This window comes from Corvus hawaiiensis, chromosome 2 (assembly GCF_020740725.1).
Source record: "Corvus hawaiiensis isolate bCorHaw1 chromosome 2, bCorHaw1.pri.cur, whole genome shotgun sequence".
Classification (NCBI taxonomy): domain Eukaryota; kingdom Metazoa; phylum Chordata; class Aves; order Passeriformes; family Corvidae; genus Corvus; species Corvus hawaiiensis.
In genome coordinates, this window is record NC_063214.1 from 118,302,934 (window position 1) to 118,327,119 (window position 24,186).

General features: G+C 51.2%; 1 protein-coding gene across 1 annotated transcript; it reads left to right on the top strand.

The window, feature by feature from the left end:
* Positions 1–716: 716 nt before the first annotated feature.
* On the top strand, positions 717–22,904 carry LOC125321672 (cystathionine beta-synthase-like). The gene is made up of 16 exons (XM_048294855.1): positions 717–885; positions 2,841–2,986; positions 6,416–6,522; positions 8,457–8,591; positions 9,662–9,741; positions 10,941–11,072; positions 11,989–12,058; positions 13,589–13,680; positions 14,937–15,062; positions 16,039–16,123; positions 17,691–17,796; positions 18,327–18,398; positions 19,589–19,723; positions 20,269–20,377; positions 20,742–20,826; positions 22,650–22,904. Exons 1-16 carry the CDS (start codon positions 874–876, stop codon positions 22,745–22,747), a joined length of 1,590 nt encoding a protein of 529 aa, XP_048150812.1. The 5' UTR covers positions 717–873; the 3' UTR covers positions 22,748–22,904.
* The last annotated feature ends 1,282 nt before the right edge of the window (positions 22,905–24,186 follow it).

Sequence of the window (24,186 nt, forward strand, 5' to 3'; positions counted from 1 at the left end):
GCATGGTGAGGCCCTGCAGCCTCAATAACTTCATCCTCCTCCCTGTCTCTTTTCACCCCATCATGATTACAGTAGAGATGGACATCACCAGGAAAAGGGGGGGAAATACACTCATAAAATCTATTTTGCCAGCATTTTGGGTGGTACGTGGTGGCCTCAGTTGTGAAAGCATGCTGACCACCTCTGGTACACTGCAGATTATCTCTCCTTTACCCACAGGTGACTTTTGCTCCTTCCCAGCTAGTTCGTTAGGTAAACACAGATTTGCTTCGGGAGATACACTCAAGGCTGACACAAATCCTGGCTAGCAAGGAAATGAACCATTTTTATTCCTTTAATCCCTCCCAACGAGCAGCAGGTTTGCCAGTGGTGGGGAAGAGCACCGGGAAGCAAAGTTTGCTGGGAAAGATTTTGCCGGCTGCAGGATCCAAGGCATTTTGGAGTGACTGCCCTGTGCCCTCATGGCTTCCTGCTGCCTTCTCAGGCTGGGGATGGTGTCTGGAATAGAAAACGTGGCTCAGGGCCTAGAGGGGAGGTGGACCAGAGTTCCCTGTCTGCTTTAGTTGTGGGGCCAGGTTGCAACACAAGACTGTTGACCTCCATCTTCGGAGATGCTGCGGGGCCTCTGGGTAAGGAGAAGGTTCAGCCACACATCACGGGCTGTTGCATCCCTCTGATGTTGCTGGAGTAATGGTGTGGTGTGTTTCTGTGTTCCAGGGACTGCCCAGCCCTCAGGGACCCAACCCCAGCCCCATCCTCCCAGCTGGCTTGGAAACCACCAGGGAATCAGAGTGCGGAGCTCGGGCTGTCCTGCCACGCTGCTGCAAAGAAACTCTCACCAGGAGGGTGAAACGAGTGGAGAGCAGGAGGAGGATGGCAGAAATGGTAATTAAGGCTGCCCTTGGGCTCATATGCCAAGCCACAAATAATTCAGATAATCAGGGCCCAGCCACAACAGCGTGCTGGCCACTGTGAGTCACAGCCACTGCAGGGAGCCCGGGGACTCAGGAGGGGCAGGGCTGTGGCTTTATGGCCGGGGGGAAGATGATGCTCCCTAACTAAACTGGATTTCCCACATCCTCGCCACGTGGCAGCAGGTCTGGCCCTACTGCAGGCAGTTCTCTGTGTTTAGAAATGGGATGTTTCTTCTTTGAACTGGTTTGGTTCTCTGGGGTCTCAAAATGACATCATAATTCTCAATCTGAAGTTAAATGCAGAAGAAAGGTCCAACATCATGTCATTGACCATTTCTGCTGCAGCAAAGGTAATGAAAGGGTTACACCAGCTCTAATTGCAAAATGCACCCCCACAGAGGTGTAGGGAGACAGGGCAGACAAGCAGCTTAACAGCAGCTTTCATCATCAACAGAAGTGAGACACAAGTCTCCATCCATGACCCTACAGAGCTGCAAGGTCCCTTTATTCAAAAATGGCTGAATCGAGGTAAATTCATTCTGAGAACAAGCCAGAAGAGGAACTTCCAGGTGCCAAAAATCGTGGTTTTTCTCCATGCAGCTTGTTTCCTTAGCACAGACCGGTGGTGGATGGATTGCAGAGAAGATCAGAGCAGAGGGGGTCACACCAAATCTGCCTCTAACCCTTGTTTCTGCTATTGTTCCATAGCAGGAGCTGAGAATAAACTTTAAGCCCAGACTCTTCCTTTTGTCTGTATATGAACCAGCAAAAGAGAAAACAGCACAGCAAATTGCGTTCCTACAGAGCACTGATGCCATCAGGGCTTGTGTGCTTAAAATCTGCTACTGAACTCAACCTTTACAAACTTGTTTAATCCTTTTCTCACTCTACTTTTTACCTGCTCTGCCCCTGTAGTTGTTCCTGGTAATTCCATTCTGCCTCATTATTTGTTGCTTATTATTTGATGCACCTTCTCCAGCTCCCCCAGGATTTGCAGCCTGCTCTCAGCACCACCCCCTTGTCTCATGTCCAGTCTGATGAATCCGCCTCTCTTTAAGCTGTTTTACTGTGGGAGTTGCTCAGTGCCCCCAAGCACCTCTGCTGCCTTTTGCTGTTTTATTTCTGTTGGTTCTTTTGTCTCAGTTTTAATACACCTGGATGCCAGAGTAGAGGTGACCTCTGGGTCCCACCACCACCATAAAAGTATTTTCCAACTACTCCTGGGTGGATTTACCTGCAGGTTCCTCACTGCTAGGGTGAGAAATGCTGTTCTTGACCAAATAATTAAATTAGGAACATAACATTTTCTAGTGGAGGGGATGATTTTGAGATGAGGAAGATACAGTGGAGAAGATGCCCAGACGATGTAGGGGGTCTAGCATACCACTCCAGAAGAGCAATTTTATCATGGAATCAAGCAATTGTTAAGGTTGGAAAAGACCTTTAAGGTCATCAGGTCCAACCATGAACCCACCACCACCATGTTCACCATTAGTCTATTTTCTCAAGTGCCACATCCACACGAGTTTTGAACGCTTCCAGGGATGGTGACTACACCACTTCCCTGGGAATTTTGTTCAAATGCTTTACAACCCTTCCTATGAAATTTTTTTCCTAATGTATGCTCTAAGTTTTTTTCTAATGTACAATCTCCCCTGGGGCAACTTGAGTCCATTTCCTCTTGTCACATCACTCGCTCCCTGGGAGAAGGGACTGACACCCACCTCACCACAACATCCTTTCATCTGTTCATCTCCTTCCAACCTCCTTCCATCACTACAACCCCCTTATCCACCTAGATCCATGTGGTTGAAATGCCAGCAGGATGCTCCTAGCTGCCTGGCTTCGCACCCAAATGCCATTTTTTTGCCTTCTGCCGCTATTTTTCTCCCAGGCGTCTGTGTGACCCCTCTTTCCACCACATAGGAGCTGAGTAAGACATGCCCCCTCATGAATGGCAGTGGTGCAGGAAGCCAGGACAGCAGCACGTGGATCCTTCCCAACTTGCCCAGTAAGTGCACGTGGACAGCCGCAACGCCTGCCAGCAAGTCTCCACACTCCTGTATTCCCTTGTAAGTAATTCCTCCGTGCTGCTTGTTTCAGAGTGCAGTTCAGCACCTTCTCCCAGAGGTGAAGTACTGCTGGTACACCAGGATGGTCATGGCCAGGAGCTGGTTGTTACGTTAACGATGGTTTATTTTCCAGGTGGCAAAACCAACTTAGTACCTCCCCTCCAAGAAAATTTTCTCACTCCCTTTCATTTTGCAGAAAGGTGTGGCTGGCTCAAGTCTCAGCTCTGTGTTATGCAGAGCATCTGCTTGTTTGGGGCATCTCATTTTAGATGGCTGAGAGACATTCGCAAAAATAGATTACAAGGGCCTGGGCTTTTACATCGGTAGGAAATGGCCAGGGTGCAGAGAAAAGTGCTTGCTCTGAGCTGTTCTTGTCCTCACAGCAGCAGGTTCCCTCCCAGGGTGACGTGAGGGCCCAGACTAGACCTGACAAGAGGTACTTTAATGACCCTTCAAACCAGACACAGCCAAGCTACTAAAGATAAGGCTGTCCCATAAATGTCAGGGGAACTGCAGACACGTCCCTGCAGTGCAGAGATGTAAAGCAGGAATCCAGCTCCAGCCAGTGAGGAACTGGAGCCCATGGGAGGTGCAGCACTGCTCTGCATGGTCGTGCCTGACCACATGCCAGGCAGGGCAAGGCCAGGGCACAGCCACCAGCGTGTGGGTAGCCCGGAGTAGCCTCTGGGTCTGGCCCACAAAGGAGGGAGGAGTGGAATCCAGAGCCCTGGAGCTGATCCAGCAAGCTGTGCATCCAGGCACTCGCTCAGTGCAACCCCTGCAGCTGGCACCCGAGCATAGAATAGGTTCTTTTCAGTCAAAATGATTTTTCCCCCCCCTCAATTATCATTCTGAGCAGGATAACATTCTTGTTTTTTAACAATTTAGCATCAGGGTGCGATGGTGGTGCCAGTGGGTAGGCCATCCCACCCCCAGACAGGAGATGGAGAGATATCCCCCAACCCTGGGCATCAAACACCGCTCTGGGAATGGGGTCTGGCTGAGGAGGCCCTCACAGCACTGCTGGGGGAGGAGATGAAACATAACCCACTGTGTAGCAGGGAAGGAAATACACTGGGACACGTCACACCTTTGCAGCAGTGCGTGGAGGGGGCAGTTTGGTTTCCCTGCTCTGGGTAAACCACAGATGGCAGCCAATGTAGCAAAAATCTCTGCACTTCCTGAGATTCCCAGGTGAAATCTGATTGAGTTTTTGGGACAGAAGCAGAAGGATAAGACAAGAGGCTATTTTAATCAAGAATATTAATGATTTAAATTTCTTTTCAGAGATACAGAGGCAGACTAGTTCTGATATCCCTTGAGCCAGTTCTGACCACCATAACCTCAGCAGGAACCCCTTGCTTTGCCAGGACTGGTTTTCCCCTGGACATCTTAAGGAATAGCAAGCCATGACTAAAAGCTGGAATCTTAGGGGAAAACCATCCTTGTCCACTGTCCTGAGCTGACAGCAGCATCTGCAGGATGCAATCCAGATGTGTAATGCAGTAACACAGGTCAGAGTTTTGGGGCAGAAGCAGAAGGATAAGACAAGAGGCTATTTTAAGCAAGAATATTAATGATTTAAATTTCTTTTCAGAGATACAGAGGCAGACTAGTTCTGATATCCCTTGAGCCAGTTCTGACCCACCATAACCTCAGCAGGAACCCCTTGCTTTGCCAGGACTGGTTTTTCCCTGGACATCTTAAGGAATAGCAAGCCATGACTAAAAGCTGGAATCTTAGGGGAAAACCATCCTTGTCCACTGTCCTGAACTGACACCAGCATCTGCAGGATGCAATCCAGATGTGTAATGCAGTAACACAGGTCAGAGTTTTGGGGCAGAAGCAGAAGGATAAGACAAGAGGCTATTTTAAGCAAGAATATTAATGATTTAAATTTCTTTTCAGAGATACAGAGGCAGACTAGTTCTGATATCCCTTGAGCCAGTTCTGACCACCATAACCTCAGCAGGAACCCCTTGCTTTGCCAGGACTGGTTTTCCCCTGGACATCTTAAGGAATAGCAAGCCATGACTAAAAGCTGGAATCTTAGGGGAAAACCATCCTTGTCCACTGTCCTGAGCTGACAGCAGCATCTGCAGGATGCAATCCAGATGTGTAATGCAGTAACACAGGTCACTCTCAAGAGAGCCAGGCTCTAGTGAAAGGAGCTGGAGCCTCCCCGTGCCGTGGCTCAGCCCCACTGAAATCCCCAAGCATTTCAATGGTTTTGGGATGGGCAATGGCTGCAGCTGTGAGGGAAGTTCCTTTGTTGTGTTATTGCCTCACATTTGCAATGCCTCACTCAATGGAGGCTGCGATGTCTCTGCAAATGCTTCCCACAGAGGGAGAGGCAACAGCACATCCCATCATTTCTGGGCTTGAGATGCAAGGAGGCTGGTTCCTCTTGGTAGTAAAGACCTTCACTAAACCCCTGTACTCGTGCAGGGCAAGAGGTGTTTGTATCACACTGCCAAAAGCTGGAGGGAGGGGTGTGAGGTCTCTAAGTAACCCAGCATGTCACCCCTGCACCACACGGGCTTCCTGCCAGCACACAGCCACCTGCCTGCCCGTGACAGGAAACAGGAGAACTCTGGTTCAGGGGTCAAAGGATGATAGGAGGGGAGAGCTGTGCAAAGCAGAGCTGAGCAGTGAGGGAATGGGGGGGTGTCACTGGGAGAGAGATGTGCTGGCTTGTGACCAGGGGCCCTATGCTTGTGATCTTCATCAGTCTCTCCCCTCTGTCTTTGAAAGAGCTCAAGGACATGAATTCCCTGGATGGATGGCGGGATGTTTTGGGCAAACATGCCTTTTTCAGGTTGCAGTTGCTGTGATGTGGTTCTTGGCTTCTGCTGGAGTCTGAAAGCGACTGGCAAATCCAGGCAGCTGGATTTCACTGATCACAGAGCTGCGTTCAATTGTTTGCAAAAAAACCTCCAGAACCCTCTGTGATTTGGGCTTCTCCAATGACTTGGAGCCCTCCTTGCAAGTTTGGGAGTCCTGGCCAGCAACACTTGGCCCAGAGGCAGCTGGAAATGTGGGAAGCAGAGGTGGGGCTGGGTAGGATGGAGGAAAGAGGAGGAGCCTTGTGCTCCTGGTTTGCTCACCCATGGCATAAAATCCAAAGGCTTGCCAGCATCTTCTCATTTACTCTAGACCTGGCCTAGGGCCTTGCAGAACAAGGCATTTCAGAACAACCCTTAAAATTAATCAGCTTATTATTTATGTAAAAGAGCTAACAACTCATGATGGAAAACTGTAACTAACTCCTCGTGCCACTAATTGTTGATGGGGACTTTTTCTCTTGGAGTTGGGGTGTCTTTTGGTGGCCTTGATAAAGCTGCTGAAACCTCACTCAGATTTTCTCTTGGTTCACGTTGCATAACAATAGCTTTGATTTGACTTCTTTTTTTTTCTGCATTGCTTCAGGACAGAAGAAAAGAAGATCTTGCCCAATATCCTCAAGAAAATTGGCTGCACCCCAATGGTCCGAATTAACAAGATTGGGAAGTCCTATGGGCTCAAGTGTGAGCTCTGTGAGTGTCCCCTTCCCAGCAGGTTTTTGCATGCCACGAGGTGAGGGTGAGGGGTGGTGCTAGAGGGGGGCTTCAGAAGAGGCTCTGTGAGAGGAAGCACAGGGGCCAGATGTGGCTCGTGCTGGGCTCTCCTGCTTATCAGGCTACACTACAGTCATTTCTTGGACCAAACAGGAGGTTTCAAGCAGTGGTGAGCAGGGGGCTAATGGTAGAGAGGCATCTCTCCTCCCAGATAACAGCAGCATAAGCTCAGAGCAGAGCTGGGCTAAATTTGGAGATGGATCCAAGTCCTCTCCCCAAGGAGATGTTAACATAGCACTGGTGCTGTCTCGTGGAAGGGTTGGTTTTACACTGGTCCCCAACAATCACAAGGATGACAAAACCAGACCTGTGCATGTGGACTTTTCAGTCTCCTTTCCTATAACTTCTAACCCTAATAATTAATTTAATCCAAACTGGGCAGAAAGGCAGAAAGTGCCACGGGTGTCACACAGCTGAGTAAGGAGAGACCTGCTGAGCACTCACCCTTAACAAAAGGGCACAGCAGAACCTCGTGGTCCTGTCTGGCAGCTGGGAATCCACAGGGCAGCCAGACCCCACTGAGCACTGGACACATGGAGCGTGCTGGGCTCTCCCACCAGATCCCATCTCAGGATCTGGGATCTTTGGGCCACCAGCCCTGCAACCTCTACACTGCGCTGCCCCACACTGCCCCGAGGGGACGGTAGGAGACCATGGAAGGGAGCTGGTGGAGGTGGGAAGACAGATGTGCAGTGCCTGGTCCACCTCTGGAGCAGCCTGTCGCTTGGGGGATGTCTGGCTGGGGCAGGGGCTTTAGGTGCGGGGAAAGCTGGGCAGATCCCATTTTCTGGGATGGTGTCTCCCTCCCCTGGCACAGGAGGGGAAGGAGAGCAGAACAGGCAGGGCAGCTACACGGTCCTGTCTGAGGGCTGTGTCAGCACCGAGCCTCTTCCCAAGCAAACACAGGAATACTTGCAGCACAGCTGCCTCAAGGAAGCAGCTACAGCTGGACGGGATTGCCTGCTATTTTCTGTGCCTCCAGGGATCCCTGTGCCTCCAGGGATCCCTGTGCAGCTGAAGTTGTGGCACTGTGCATTATAAAATGTAATGATGAGCACAAGATTTCTTTTCGCGTTTGGGCTGCTCAGGTATTGGGCTGATTTCTCAGCCTCAGGCAGCTGTCTCTGTTAGGATGAAATGAATGACCCCTGGAAGTTCCCATTTCTCCCTGTTGTCCGTAAAACAGAGCTCAGTAGCACCATTTCAGTTGCAGATGTTCATCAAAGCCTTGGTAAGAAGAATCCTGTGGTGTGGAGGCCCTGATTAGGACCAAGATGTGCCTTGCAATTTGAACATGCCTTGGAAAGTTACTTGGTTTGTTGCTAGTTCAGTGAAAAAAATTGTAATTTTGTCTGACACTTGAAAATGTTCTTTCTATTGTTTGTTTTTTTCTTTATGGCACCCCAGTCAGGACTACGGATCACCCCTGCAAAAGGTGACCTCTTAGATATCTATTAAAAACTTCAATGCCCCAGGATAGACAGCGAGACCTTGCTGCTAGCCCTGACACTGCCTTGCCCACAGAAGAGTCCTCCAGGCAGGGCACAAGGAGTGTTGTGCCGGTGCAAGACCTCCCACCTTGCAATGACTATGTCCAGTTGATTTTAAACCCATCCTGGGCTGACCAGGTTGACTTCAAACCCATCCAGGGTGGAGGAAATTTGGGAGAAAGAAGGACTCTGCGTGGGTTATGCTGACGGATAATCCCAGAAAAGCAGATGGCGGATGCATTCCCCTGAGCAAAGGACCGTCCTGCAGAGGAGGAATAGGTGTCCTAGAACTGCAGTGAGGCCTGGGGGAGCAAGGAGCTGGTGCCTGATGGAGGCACCTCTCCCCTTTCTTTCCCTTTCCAGTGGCAAAATGCGAGTACTTCAACGCCGGGGGCAGCGTGAAGGACCGCATCGGCCTCAGGATGGTGGAGGATGCAGAGAGAGCTGGGATCATCAAACCAGGAGACACCCTGATTGAACCCACTTCAGGAAACACAGGTGGGAAGGGCAGGGGTGCCCTGGGTACTGGGCAGGGTGGTGTTTCTGAGGAGCAGGGATTTTGAGAAGCTCTTGCACTTGCAGTTACAAGGTCAGCTCTGGCTCCATCCTTCCCTCAGCTCCCCTCCTGGTGGCCATGGGCATCCTGGGATGCTGGCATGCCTCCTTGCTGAAATTCCTGAGGGTCCTGCGAGGGTCCTACACCTGCACAGGTGTGCCTGGAAGGTTCCCTTGTGGTAAAGCAGACAGCATCAGGAGCTGGGGCAACCCTGGATGTTTTCAGGCTGGGAAGCTTTTGAATTCTCAGAGGTTCCCGGAGACCATTCCCCCGATGGGTTGGAAGAGAAATCATGTGATTTTTGCCCTTGTCACTGTCACTTGTCACCCCACCATATTATGTCACCCCAGCCACCACCAGACATGAGGTGAGGGCATCTATGCTCCCCCAGAGCTGTGTCCCAGGTGGATCACGCTGGCTGCCTGCCTGCCCAGGGCATCTGGAATGGCACCAGGCTCCCTACAGCCCCTGGCAGTGACACACTGCTCCTTCCTGCTGCCTCACCTTCCTGCCCTAGTTGGGAGCAGCTGGTTCCATCCATCACCCCGGTGAAATCGGAGCAGAGCTGCCCTTTGCCTGCTGGCCGCAGGGTGACAAGTGCAGCGTCCTGTGTGTCCGTCCCCCCACAACTGACAGTGCTTGAGGGGGAGGGGAAGGCACTCCTGAAGCAAAATCACCTCTCTCCTGTGTTTCCAAAAACACAGGAAGAGGCCTGAGCCTCGGTTAGGGGAGGGAAGCTCTCCCCAGCCCTGCCATTCTCTCTGTGCCACCCTGGTACACTCCTGCAAGCAGGAGGGATGCTGCAGCCCCACCTGCCTGTCAGCACATCCTCCCACACTTCCTGGTGCTCCCAGCACATCCCAGGAGGCTCATGGAGGTTGCCCTCACCTGTGGCTTGTCAGAGAGCATTTCATGGCTCCATTCAGGAGAGAGGAACGTAGGAAGGGACGCACGTCAGTCACTCTTGCCAAATGCTGTTGTCAACCAACTCCCTTTGCTCCCCACCACGCAGGGATTGGGCTGGCACTGGTGGCTGCACTGAAGGGTTACCGCTGCATCATCGTTTTGCCCGAGAAAATGAGCACGGAGAAGGTCAGAGCTCTGTATGGTTTTACCCTACAGCTGGGAACCATCTCCTTCCCTCTCTCTCTCTGCTTCTCCCTTCCTGGAGCCCTCTCCTTTAAAGGCCATTGAGCCTTGCACACCCACTGCCACAGCTGCTATTTAGAAAGTGCCTCTTGAGGGGAAAAAAGCAGCCTGTGATGGCCTGGTGACTGTCTGGTGTCAGAAGTGCAGATGGGGTGGGGGGATAGCCAAACACGGTGTGTGGCTGCAGAGAAACGGAGCAGGATCTGCTGCATGTGAAGGGTCAGAAGGAGAGGCAGGCAGGTGCCAGGGCTCTCCTGCCAGTTCTGCTCACTTCCCCTCTGACATCTGACAGGTCACTTGGCCTCACTATGTCTTTATGGTTTTCTTTAACCTGGAGACATTTAGAGTTGCCTGAGCTGCTTTTTCAAGGTGGTAGAAGTGGATTCACTTGCACGAGAGCTGATGATCAGGTAAAATCACCATTCTGGAGATGGCAGAAACCCCTCCTTTGGCAAGCCAAGGGCTTCACAGACTGCTTAGCTGAACTCATGCCAGTGAAACCAGACCTGGACCCTGACCTGGCTAAAGAATGATCCCTTCTCCAAAGTGTCACCCTCATTTCTACCTAAATCTCACTTAAGCTCAGTCTGGATCAGATGCCACCTCCAGCTGCCATGGGATTCATCTCCAGGTGCCCTGACACTCCCCCTGTCTCACTGACAGCCACACCTCCCACAGGAGACACCCTAGGGCCGATTTGCTCCTTCCTTGTGCTTGGTGAGAGAAGAGAAGGGACTTTGGGCAAAACCAGCTTTCTGATGTCCCCTTTGCATGCTGGGGCTCAGATCCCAGCACACGGGAGACACTGTTCCCTATCCAGTTCCCCCTGTGCCCTTTTCCCCTGGCACCAAGGAGCAGCACAGTGTCACTTCCCTCTGCCCTGTCCCCAGCCTGCCCTCCAAGTAGGACAGGGCAAGAGGCCAGGCTTGAATCCATGTGCCAGCTTCAGGCAGGAGGCCCTGGGGTGCCAGGAGCATGTCAGAGATAGCGCAGTCCAGAATTGGGCATTGTATCTCCAAATGATAAATGTCTCCTGCATGCAAAGCTGCTCTGGTATCTGGTGCTGCCCTGAGCCTGCAGGTTCGGGTTACCACCCCTGTGGGGGATCAGTTGTGTTGCATCTCCTCTTTTCCCTCCTAAAGGTCGATATTCTGAAGGCAGTGGGTGCTGAAATTGTGAGGACCCCGTGCACCCGCTTTGATGCCCCTGAGTCCAACATTCGTGTTGCCTGGAAGCTGAAAAGTGAAATCCCAAACTCTCACATCCTGGATCAGGTAAACGCAGTCCCTCCACCGACTTTTTCCCAACACAGTTTATAAGGTGTTCTCCAAGTGTGCCTGTGCTTGGGGGCTTCATTCAAACTGGAACCAGAGGCAGATTTAGTCAGTGTTTGATGACATTTGAAACTTAATCGCTCCTCTGCAAAGCACAGGGGGACAGAAACAAAATAAGGGACGCTTCCAAACCTGAGACACTTCTGCCAAAGCCTGGATGTGGGCAAGGCTGGGTTTTCTTGCACAATTCAAAGATTCCTCAAATTGCTTCAGATTTAACTTTGACCTGAAAAAAACCCCCCAGTTTTATGCCTAGCTAGCAGCCTTTGTTCTGCCTCAAAAATAGAGCTCATGCTGTAAAGGGCAAACCCTGGTGACTCATGCCAGAGGTTCTTGCAGTGCTGGGTCTTGCACAGGAGGGCACTTGGTCTGACCCTTGCGTAAGGACCCCCTGGACTGCAGGAAAGTCAGGGAAGCTCCTTCCTTCTAAGAAAAAAGGGCATTAAAGACTGAATGAGCTTTGCAGAAGCAGCCTGGTCCATGGGTGTGAACATGGGGTGCAAAATCCCTCTGTGCATGAGAGCTCATGATCAGGACAGCTACTCCAGCCCATAGTTCCCAGCCTCCAAACCATCCCCCCACCTAGTGGGCACCAAGTGCTGGAGAATCAGTGTTTGTGGGCACGTTTAACCTTCCAGCGTGGAAAAACCCCAAGTGTGCATGGAAATCTGTCCCAAAGGGACAAGCAGGAGCAATACCTGTGACCTGTTCTGGTGGGGTGGCAGATTCCCCCTCAGCAAGGAGAGGAGGGGGCAGCTGCATGTTTTGGGTACAGCTCTGTCAGGAGCTATTGCTGGTTTGGTATTTGACCTGCTCTTCACACGGTACTCTTGCTGTTCTCTGTTGGAATAAACAGTACCGAAATCCGAGCAACCCCCTGGCTCATTACGACACCACGGCTGAGGAGATCCTGGAGCAGTGTGAAGGTACCGTCTGTGCTGTTGCCTCTACGTGCAGAGGGCTGTAACCCTCTCTGAGAGGCTTAATTTACATCATTTACTGACCTGAATGTCTAGAAACAGCCCAAAGGGCCTCTGTAGGGGCAGGCAATATTATCTTAATAACACCAACATGCAGGGTGTAGCAAGCTCTCCTAATCCACTCCAGATACACCTCAGCCTGCAGGGCTTCCCGGCTGTCCCCTCCCATTGCAAAAGCCTGGGGGAGGAGACCAGAGGCTTGAGAAATTCAGGCTGTACCTAAAGGGGAAAGAACATGTCTCTTGGTGGCCACAACACGTCTTGTGACCTGCCAGCTGGGAACACAAGATGTCCCACGAGGCCTTACAGGGGAATATGAATCCACCAGGGCATGGCAGGCTGCATCTGATCCAGCACGCTCATTTGCAAATCAAAACCGACTGAAACTTCACAAACTGGTGACATTGGAAGTGAGGGCTGGGGGAGGATAAAGGACTATCCCAGTCCATGTCTGTGCAGATAGGAGTGAAATTTATTGCCAGTTGTGGGAGCACTGTAAAATGAGAACAGGACTCGAGGGTTTTAACCGGAGAGCAGTTATCAGAGCAGTGAAGCAGTCAGGTGTCAACAGGAACAAGAGAGTCCCAGCCTTCTCTCCACTACAGTGTTAGGATTTGCTCCAGCTGGCTGCCAGCCGTGGATTGCAGGTCCCCTTTTCCCAATGCAGCTGCAGCATCAGGTTTTGAAGGTCAGGCTCCAATTCTGCTCCTACCAGTCCTAAATCTGTATAGTTTCAGCAATGCCAGTGGGGCTACGTCTGACAACGGCAGGTGCCAGGGCAGAGCTCAGCCATCCCTCCACTGTGGATGCCAACACAGGCTGAAAAGTTGTCCCTGTTAGTGATAGTCACATGTGTGATTTGCTTTGACCTGGTGTGGTTTGAAAGGGCTGGATGTGCTGAGATTATTCCCTCCGCCTTAAACCACAGAATCACAGAATGTCCTGAGTTGGAGAGGACACACAAGGATCATCAAAGTCCAGCTTCTGGTCCTGCACAGAACACCCAAAAAGTCACACCATGTGTCCACGAGTGTTGTCCAAACACTCCTTGAGCTCTGTCAGGCTGATGCTGTGACCACTGCCCTGGGGGGCCTGTTCCAGGGCCCAACCACCCTCTGGGTGAAGAACCTTTTCCTGATATCCAACCTAAACCTTCCCGACACAGCTTCATGCTGTTGCCTCTGCTCAGTAGATGCCAAAGATGCAGAAATCATGGAGTGCTGCAGTGGGAGATCTGGAGGTCGCCTTCATCTCCCTGCTCTGAGGCAGGATCAGCTGCGCTCAGGTCCTGCAAGCTCATCCAAACTCCTCCACAGGACCAGGCTTTGGCCACCAGCATGGCCTCTGCCTGACCTTCCCTCACATGGGGTTCTGGTGGACACAGGCTCTGCACCTGCACAGGGGCCTGAATAAAGGGGAGATCATGCTGGGAGCTGTGCTGAGTCCCTGAAAGCCTCTCTCTCCCCTGACCTGCAGGCAAGGTCCACATGGTGGTGATTGGGTCTGGCACAGGAGGCACCATCACTGGTGTTGCCAGGAAGCTGAAGGAGAAGTGCCCGGAGTGCAAGGTAAGGCAGGAGGCAGGACTGCCAGGCTTTTCATGGGATCACAGAATGGTTTGGGTTGGAAGGGACGTTAAAGGTCATCCCATTCCACCCTCCTGCTATGGGCAGGGAGACCTTCCACCAGACCAGGCTGCTCAGAGCTGGCCTTGAACTCTTCCAGGGACGGGGCATCCACAACTTCTCTGGGCAACCTGTGCCAGGGCCTCACCACCCTTACAATAAGGAATTCCTTCCTAATATCCAATCTAAATCTACCCTCCTTCAGCTCAAAGCCATTTCCCCTTGTCCTGTTACTGTGTGTCATCTCCTGCCTAACCCTACAGCTCACCTGAGGGAGCAGTTGTTGTCTCCACCTATTTGTTTGCTCACAGTAATCGTGGCTTTTGTTGGAAGCAATTTGGTGATGCTTAGGTTGACCTAGACCCATCCAGGTGCCTTAGAGACCAAAGTTTCCACAGCCCTACTAAAATCTCCCCCTGTCTGGTGCCTTGCCCTGTGCAGGACACTATGGGGAGCACACACTGCAAATGCTTCTCTGCCACTGCAAAACCCTCCATGCTTTAGGGTTGCCATCAGTCACAATGCTCATCCTGCAGAGCTCGTGCTTCAAGGCAGACTGGAGGCATGACAGTCGCTGCTTCTCTGGTCTGGTCAGTGTGTGAGTGATCCCAGACCCACCAGAGAGGTGTGGACCCACCACTGGAGGGCTGGGATGTGAGGTTGCCTCCCTGGCTGTGTGCAGCTGTGCGTAGAGCAGCATCACCATCCCTTCTTAAGCTGCGTGCTGAGGGAGGCAACCTCAGGCCAGACACAAAGCTGTAGATAGCCAGGGAGGTGTCACCATCAGCCAGCACAACTAGATCCAGAAAGGATGTCTGTATCCACGGGTTTCCACAGGTTGGAGCTCGCTGGTTGGCTTCACCCTAGAGCAGATTCAGGAGCATTGGCAGTGTCCTAAGGGTTGGGAAGTGGCAGGCTCTGCCAAAGGGGTGATGACAAACACCTTGAGAGTGATAACATTTTAAGCCACCAGTCACTTCTGCAACAGCTGAAGACTACCTAGGATCTATTTAAAAAGACAGTGAAAAACAGCACCCTTTTATCCTGGAAGCTCTCCGTGCTGCCAGTGGTTAGGAAGATTAATGAATATTATGGGAAGGAAAATGCTGGTAAGGGTGTGGGTAATTTTTCCTATGAGTTTTTTGTTTGGCTGTTTCTGGATTCCCATTTTGGTTTGATAAAATATCCTTCCCTCAAAGATCATTGGTGTGGACCCTGATGGCTCCATCGTGGCTCTGCCCAGTGAGATGAACACAACCAACACCACAACCATCGAGGTGGAGGGCATTGGGCACGACTTCATCCCCACTGTCCTCGACAGATCAGTGAGTTACCATGTGAAGAGGGGCCTCTGCCTTATCTCTGGCTTTGCATTCAGCCTTCTCCCCAGCCCAGAGGTGTGGTGGCCCTGACACATCTTCCCAGTGCACTACAAGCTGTGGTGGTGGGATTGGGACCCCAGCAGGGAGCATCTCTCTGAGTAACTCTGGTTGTAAGTGGTCCACAAGGAGCAAGTAAATAGAGGAGAAAAGCAGGCATACAACACAGTGTGAGCCTCCTCTGCTCAACCTCACCAGCATTCAGAGCGTGCCCCTTTGGCTGTGATCACACAGATGTCTGCACTGAGGCTGCTCCTCATCACATTGCTGTTTCCTGAGCCTTCTCTGCCTCAGGCACCACACACAGCAGAAATCCTGCACCATGCACAGGCTGGAAGACAAGATCCAAGCCCTGTAAGACAGCAGATCATGAACCTCATCCCTCTTGTTGTCAAGTTCCCTCTCAGTGTATCAGCTGCTACCAGGCACAGAGCTTTAAATCCCTAACATAGGCTGCCTGTGTTGCCCTGGGCTCATTCTAGAAAGGTCCCTCACAGCCTCAGACCCCTTTCTGCTTCCAGGGGTTAACTTCATCCCTGCTGTCAGCACATGCCTGTAGAGCTGTCACCTGTAATATCCCAGGCTGATTCTTGTAGCTGGATCTCATTTTGGCAAAATCTCAACCATTCGTGTAGTCTGGCCTGGGACATTGTGAACACCACTCCCTCTTCCACATCCTGACTATGGACTTGTCAGGCATCCCTCACTCCCCAAGGAAAGAGTGCTGGCTGGAAGGGTGTGGGTGTCTACAAGCAACAAACACCCTCCAGAGCATGGATGCCCTGACAAATGCTTTCAACAAGTGTGGCAGGCAGCTCAGAGCTGCCAGATGTTATGGGCAACAGCACCATGGTGTGCCTCAGAGGGTCGGGGCAGCCTGAAATGACATTGCCAAAACTCATCCTCCTTGCTTTCCCTTCAGGTGGTTGATCAGTGGTACAAAAGCAACGACAGAGACTCGTTCCTCATGTCCCGCAGGCTGATCAGAGAGGAGGGGTTATTGTGTGGTAAGCACCAGCCACAAGAGCTTGTTCTCTTAACAAGCCCTCTGAACCTCATCCTTTTGGGACCAAAACGCTCCAGGGTAGGTGCCCTCTGTGTTTTGTGTCTGCTGGGTCAGCAGGGCTGAAAGGCTGAGCCTCGGGCTGTGCATCGGTCACTGCAGACTTCAGAGGTGTGTCCCTGAGTCTGGTCTGGGGTCTGACTCATTGGCCACAATAATTATAGAAGCAGTAATTCTCCTCTTACTGGAGCACTTTTGCAGTGGAACTGGATCTTCAGGCAGTGTAGAGTTACACAGGCTGGAGGGAGGATTAGTGGGGCTTGGGGCAGGACAGGTGGGCTCTGCCAACAGCTCTGCGAGGCTGTGCTCGGTGTCACTGACACACCAGAGGTGCCAGGTTTGGACCAGGAGGGTTTGAAAGTGAAGAAAGTGTGAGATGTTCTTACTGAGTATTTCTCCCTGTGCCAACAAGCTGTAAGTGATCCCACTGACTTCCCAAAATGAACAAGTGCCCTCACACAAACCCTGCCTGTACCCTAAGATCCTCCACACAGCATCAGCGTGCTTTCTGCCTTCCCTGACACCAAGCAGACAGACACAGGTTTGCATCCAGGACCAGACACTACGTAGGCTTGTAGTTACAGCTGATAAACGCCCTGAGCACTCATATCCAGGGAGTTTTGGAAAAGATCAGGCTATATATATGTAATGAAACACTTAAATGTTGATTTAACCTAGCAGGCACGGAGTCACTGTTTCAACAGAAACCACTTGTTTGAACTCAACCATAATTTCTGAACAACTTCGTGTTCCCTGAAATGCATCTTTCAGGGCCGTTCCTCGTTTGTTTGAAAAATGTGACCCAGGGATAATTAACCTGCTGTAAAATACGTGCTGCCTCGAATGCAGTGTGTAATTGGCACACAGATAGTGGAACGTGTTTGACTTCCAGTACTCAGACTAGTGGTGGAAGAATTGCCTCTCTAAAGCAGGGGCCTGCTCTCCCTACGTGCAGCAAACCACATGCGTGCACACAGACACGGGGAGCGCTTAAGTCTTCCCATCACGTTGGCCTGGTATTCCAAGCATGAATGTAATGTTCATGGGTTTTTTGGTCTTTACAGTGCATTTAAAGCCAATCTTTTGGCTGCCAAGTATGTCAGCCAGAAGCTCTAGAACTGGCGTGGTCTTCTGCTCATGCAAAGGGAGGGTGCGGTGTGGGCAGCGTGTTCTGAATGTGCCCGCATGGGACCTTCCAGCCCTTGGTTTGCCCACAGAGTCACCACAAGAAGTGGTTCATGAAGTTCATGAGGTGACTTTTATGCTGCCTCAGACACCCAAGAGCCATCATATGAACGGGTCCCATCAATCCCTACCTCTGCCTGACCCTAAAGCCTACAAGGCTTCCGGATTGATTGTCCTTCCATCCCAGCGTCCCAAGCCACCACCATCTCATAAGGTGCCACCTCTGCACCCTTAGCTGGGGCAGCCTGTGCTCCCCACACCAGGATGGTGGCCCTGCTCCCTGGGCAGCCCTGACACTTGTCTCCCTCTCCTTGGTACCCATCCAGGTGGCAGCTCGGGCAGTGCCATGTCCGTGGCTGTGAGAGCTGCCAAGGAGCTGAAGGAAGGTCAGCGCTGCGTGGTCATCCTGCCTGACTCCATCCGGAACTACATGTGAGTGTCCTGCTTCCTCCCCTGCTTTCCAGCATCCAGGTGGGAGCTCCCACGGCCTTCTGTGACATGAGCTGAACCCAGGTGCTCGGGGTTCTGGAGAACCACCCCAACAAATCTGATAGCAAGGCACACGGAGTGAGCCCAGAGCTGGGAGTCTCTGTCGGGCAGATCACAGGAAAAAAGCAAAATAAACAACAGGGAGAAACAGCACATCACCGTGGCAATCATCAGGGGCTGGGTGTTGGGACACTTGGGGTTTATTTCCTCTTGTCACTGACTTACTGCACAGAGCAGGACTCAGCCAAGCTGCACTTTCTGAACGTGCATGCCTAAAGTTAGGAAGGCAAATAGCTGGCATGCTTCAAAGAATTACTGAGCACCCGATGCTCCTGTTGCCCTTAAAAGGGGCTGAGAGCAGCCAGCTGCAAAATCATGGGAGCCCTGGGGGCAGTGCTGTGGTCTGGTGCATGAAACAAAGCACGACTTCTTCTGGAAGCCTCACACACTCGCTCTTTGTTGGTGATTTCCAGGTCCAAATTTGTGAACGATAAGTGGATGATAAAAAATGGGTTCCTAAATGAAGTCCAGGAGCACAAGCCTTGGTAAGACAGCCTCTGCTGGGATAAACTGTGCTAAGGGAATCAGCTTTCTGAGTCTGGAAATCATTATCTTCAAAGGAAAGGGTTCTCTTTTAGTGTTTAGAAAAAACACAGTTAAGTCCAGACCCCTCTGGGGAGGCTGTAATGTCAGCTCCTCTCTTTTGAGTGGTTATCTCTCAGCTCTCCAATCAAAGTCTATAAAGGAGCCATTTCTGTCCCAAAGTAGCTGATCCACTCCCACGTGGCAGCCCAGGCCACTTAAACCCCTTGAAAACCTCCCTCTACTCCACATCTGATGTTCAAAGGACCATCAGACTGCTGGGAAGGTGGGTCCCTGTCGTAGCAAGCCCCCGTTTAAACAGCTCTGCAGATCTTTTCAGGCAGGGGACAGGAAATTTTCACCTTCCAGAGCTGCTGGCCACAAAAGATAAACAACTCTGCTGTTCCATGGACACCATGGGGAAAGAGTCCCCTCAAGGCAGGGACTCACAGGCAAAGTGCTGATGGCTGATGCCAGTTGATGTGGCTGGGCAAATTCCAGTTGTTTAGAAAAGCTCTTAGTTTCACTTCAAAGACAGCAGGTATTATCGATATCAACTGCTCCTTTACCAAAAGTTATTTTACAATATTTCCTAAAAACTCAACACATCTTTTCAAGGCCTCTTATGTCTGGTTAGAGTTGCTCTTGGCCCTTCCAGGCTCTAGCATTGCCCTGCCTTTTCTGCAAGGACTCAGGTCTGAGATGTTTGGGAGGTGCTTGTGTTCCCCCACGAACAAGCTCAGCTTGTCCCTCATAAGTCACACGAGCATCTCTGCCAGGCTCTCTCCTGCAGGAGCTGCAAATGCTGCCTTGTGAGGACCAAGGATACAGACCAAAGGAGTAGAACTGGTAGGTCACCCATTTATGAGCTTGAAGTGAAGCCCCCAGTAGCTTCCTTGGATTCAGGGCCGCTCAGCACCTTGCCAGCTGCTGGTCTCAGCCCTGCCTCTGGAGTTGCATGAACGCTGGGCGTAGGGAAAGCTTGGCTTCAGCAAGACCTGGCCATGGTGGCATTTCTGCTTTGGGCTTAGGAGTGGGGCTGGCTTCTCAGGCAGACAGAATATCCCTCATCTCCTCTGGCCTTGCCCCCCTGCTCAAGGCCACAGCTGTGCAGCAGAGCCACAGCTCGGCGCTGCCATTTGTCTTTCAACAGGTGGTGGAACATCAAGGTGCAGAAACTGAATCTCTCGGCCCCTCTCATTCTCCTCCCAGAAGTCAGCTGTCAAAAGGCAATTGAGATCCTCCAGGAGAAGGGATATGACCAAGCTCCTGTTGTTGCTGAGTCAGGGTAACTATTTTTGCTCCCTACAGAGACGGGCACTCACACAGAAAAATCTGATGAAGCTGAAGTCCCATTTACTGATTCAGAGTAGGGGCTCTTGTGTTGGACTCTGATGCATATTTTTAAAAAGATCTTCTGTCTCCTTGTGAAGATTCATCAATAAAACTCCTGTAAAGGAGCCAGTTAAAGCCCAGTCCAGTGCCCACCAAACTCAGAAGATGCTGGATCAGTGCACAGGCAAGGGGAGCCCAGAGGAGCGGTGAGGGCTGGGGGGAAACCCACACAAATAAGCAACTGGGGAATCCATGGGTTTTCCTGCTCCCAGCTGCTGAGTCCTAGACTGCAATAGCACATTTTAACTACTGTGAAACCAACAGCTTGGTGAGGACAAAGACTTTCTTGTCCTGCTCAAGTGAGGAGAAACCTGGTGCCTCCCATTGACTGCAGCAACAATTTAGTCACTGACTTCAACCAGAGCAGTTCAGCCCCTACATAAAACGTGTGTTCTACCTCAGGTCTGACCATCTGGAAAACTCCCTGTTCCCTTACAGGCTTATTTTGGGAATGGTGACCCTCAGCAACACCCTCACCTCTGTGCTGGCTGGAAGCGCGGAGTTCTCAGACCCTGTCACGAAGGTCACCTACGACCAGTTCTCAAAGGTACCACTGAGGCTGGGGCTGGTGTCAGCCTCTGTCTGGGGACAGGGAGAGAGGAGAGGTGCACCACCACCACCCTGGGGTGTGAGGGGAGCTGGGAGAAGAGGTCGGTGAGAAGGCCGAGAGAGGTGGGGAGGGCGATGGTGACATCTTGGAGATGAAAGTAAGAACAAGCACCTGTAAAAACTCTGCTGAGCCAGCAGGGTTCAGATATGGGAGCCTTCACACCAGGAGCCAAGTGTGGGAATGTCCACCCCCAATCCTATGCTGACAGGGGATTTCATCCAGCTGGGGAATCAGCACAAATCAGAGCCCAGCCTTTGCCAGGTGAAGTAAAATGTTCAATGTCACTTTTTGTCCTGTTTAGATTGGCCTGGAGGACAGCCTCGGGAGGCTTTCCTGCATCCTGGAGAATGACCACTTTGCTATCGTTGTACACGAGCAAATGCAGTGTAGGTATCTGCAGGGACTCTCCACAGGCTTGGCACAAATGTTTCAGAGGGGAAAGGGAAATTCTCAAGCTGAGCATGGCAGGTGTCAGTGCAGCTGCTGCACCTGTGCAGCCCCCGAGCCTCTGCAGGAGGGATTTCTGCTCTGCAAAGCCCTGGAACTGCCCACTCTTCACCCATGTCTCTTTCTGACACCCCAGGGATGAGGGGAGGGGGGCAAAGCAAGCGAGGAGGAAATTAGGGACCTCTGTAGGCTTCTGTAGCCCAGGGACAAGGTTGGAAGGAGCATTTGGCCACATTAGGTAAAGCCTGGGTGGAATTCAGGCTTGTAAATTGAGAAAGCTGAGACAAATTGGGTCGGGCCGTGAGCAAGCCCTGGGGCATGGGGCATTGGGGGCATTGATGTGTGAGTCTTACCTGGGCCATGGCTGGGTGTACGGATGCTCTGCCAGTCTGGGAGCACCATTAAAGCAGGTTTGGTTTATTCTCAACCCACTGCACAGCCACCTTCCCCATGGTGCAGCAAACCAACGCAGCAGAGTCACCTGCAGCAGCATCAGGGCTGCTGACACATCAGTGGCAGCAGGGATCACCCCTTGTTCCTCCTCTGACCCAAAAAAGGTGTGGTGGCAGGTGCTGCTCAGCAAATCTGACCTGACACACCCTTCCAGCACAATTACACCAAAAGACTTCCAGAAGTATAGATTTGACCTTGGCTGGGAGAAGTGATCAACATGAAAAAGCAGTCAGAAGACCCACGTTTAGGTCTTGTGAATTAGAGCTGAAGGGTGTAATTATGCTGATTGGATGGGATTACACACTGAGCATGCAAAGCATCCCTCAGGTGAGCAGGGGGTGACACTGCCAGCAAGGGGCTGCCTGCTCAACTTAGGGCCTCCAAAACCCACCATGCCCAAACATCCCAAACCTTCGTCTCCAGGGCCTGCTTCCCCGAAGCCCCATCAGCTCCAAAGCTTGCAAGTCCATCCATGTTCCCACAGCAGGTTGCAAACAAAAACCTGCCACTCAAAATTACCTTTGATGCACATTTCCAATTCAGTCACCAAAATTAATGCCAGGCAGAGTTTCCTTTCTCAGCTAGGTTATCATAAAATAAGGAACACCTCTTTTGTATCACGTTTTGATATAAATTAAAAGGTATCAGCAAATTAAGTGGCACCCACCAAAAAGTAGCAGCCAGCTGTCTGCAGCACCTCTTGCTCTGATTTTCAAACAACACTCACCTTCTTTTCCAGAACTGCTGTTTTAATGCTGTCACAGTTACCCTCTTATTTATTACTTTCTTCCCACACCTTTGGAGCTTGCATTTTATCTTGTGTTTGGCCTCTGGTGGCTAGTTTTATTTTTATTTAAGAAAACATTTATCAGACAGTTAAAACAATTATTGAAGTGCTGTTTCATTAACGGTGGTGTAGGATGTTATGAGAACAGAGTAGAAAAGTGCCTCACTGCTGCTTTTAGAGAGTCTCATTAGTTTGCTCTAAAAAGTTTTGTGGTGATAGGAGCAGGACTGGAACAGAGGTTGGCTAAAAACAACTGGGAAATTAAGCTTCCTGCTCTGGGAAAGGTGCATTATTTGCAGCAAAAACCTCTCTGGTGTGATCACAGCAACCTGACTGAGGCTTCATCAGTCATTTCTGTGGAGATAGAGCTCAGACAGACGCTGTCCCTGTTAAGGTTTTCTTTTAATAAATGAACAGCATCCTCTGCACGGCTGGAACATGGCGGTGGTGAGGGGGCTGGTGGGGGTGGGATGTTCTTTTGTATTTTTTTTGCCACTAAGCTGGAATTTTCTGTGCTTCCAGTCAGTGGAAATGGCAGCTCCCTCATGAAGCAGATGGTGTTTGGTGTGGTCACAGCCGTGGACCTCCTCACCTTTGTCAGCAGGAACGACAAGAAGTAGCAGAGCAGCTCAGCTGCCCCCACCTCCTCCGGCAGGTCCAGGTGTGGACCACCTGGACAAGGGAGCCTCTGGCCCAATCCAGCCAATAGTTTCTCACAATGCCTAGGTGAAAATTGTAATGTATAATATTTGTCTGCCAAATGCCACCCACAGTATCACTAAAGAGGAGACAACTAAAGAAATTGTGTTTAATAGCCATATGTGGTTACACCGAGCTTCCCAGGGCTGGGCAGGGAATGTGGGGAGGTGAGGATGGCAAGGGGATGGTTGTTACTGCCCAGATTTAGGCAGGAGGAGGTTGGGTGTGTTTGCCAGCTGCTGAGGGTTATCCTGGTGCCTCTGGGCCAGACCCCATCTCTGCCACAAGAGGAGCAGGGCTGGGGGCAAGTCACGTCATGGCTGCACCCTTGTGCCCCTCTCCACCCACCCCAGGCAGGGCTGCAGGTACCCCCAGGAGCCATTCCTCCTCATCCCTGGCTATGTTTGGCTCCAAGGCAGCAGCAGGAGAGGTCTGACAAGGAGGGCGGAACCAGTGGGACACAGAGCCCCGGAATGTGAAAGGTGTCAGCAGGAAGGGTGGGAAGGAAAAGCCAAAGGCTGTGATGAGCACAGGGGATGAGGTCCTGGGCTGGTGGTGAATGGTCACCCCTGTGGTGGCAGCTGGGCTTTGGAAAGCACCTTCCTCACCTCTGGGGGAGTTGGTGGCACCGGGTGTCTCATGCATGGTCCCACGAGAGGGGACAGTGAAGGGAAGCCCGAGAAGCAAAGGCTCGTTCATGGTACAGTGACTGGGAGAGGGGGCATGGCTTCATCCCTGAGTATGCGTCCTGAGAGCTCCTTAACAAGGGGTGGAGGGGAAGGCAAGGCTCTGTCCTAATTTTGCATCAGGCCATTGTGTTCCAGGAACTGATAATGAGGGTCAGAAGAGCCATTTGCCATGGCTGCCAAAAACATAAATGAGAGCAAATGTCAAAAGGGAGCTGTGGCACCAAACCAAAGTGCCAGTGAAACCCAGTTTGGGGGAGTTGCTCTCAAAAGACACAGAGAGGTTTCCAATCTTTCTATAAGTTTCAGGAGCTGCTGCAAGATGGCAACAACCAATTTCAATTGCAGCTTGCTGCTAAGTGGCCATTCCATACTCCCAATCTAACCTAGTTTGTATGAGACTTTTATTAAGTTATATTATGCTGAAGTATTTCTATTTAGGAAAAGTGTCTCTGTTGTTTCCTGAGTGACACGAGCTATTACCAGATTTTCTGAGAGTTTTTGCTTGAGCAATAACCATCTTTGTCCAGAAAAACAAAAACTGATTAGTTCAAACCCATCGTATCATATTTATTTTAGCAATTCTGTTGCAAAGTGAAGGGTATCAGTCCATGCATGTATTCCAAACTCACATGTGTAAGTCTAAAAGTGCCCCACAACTCCACGAAGCCCAG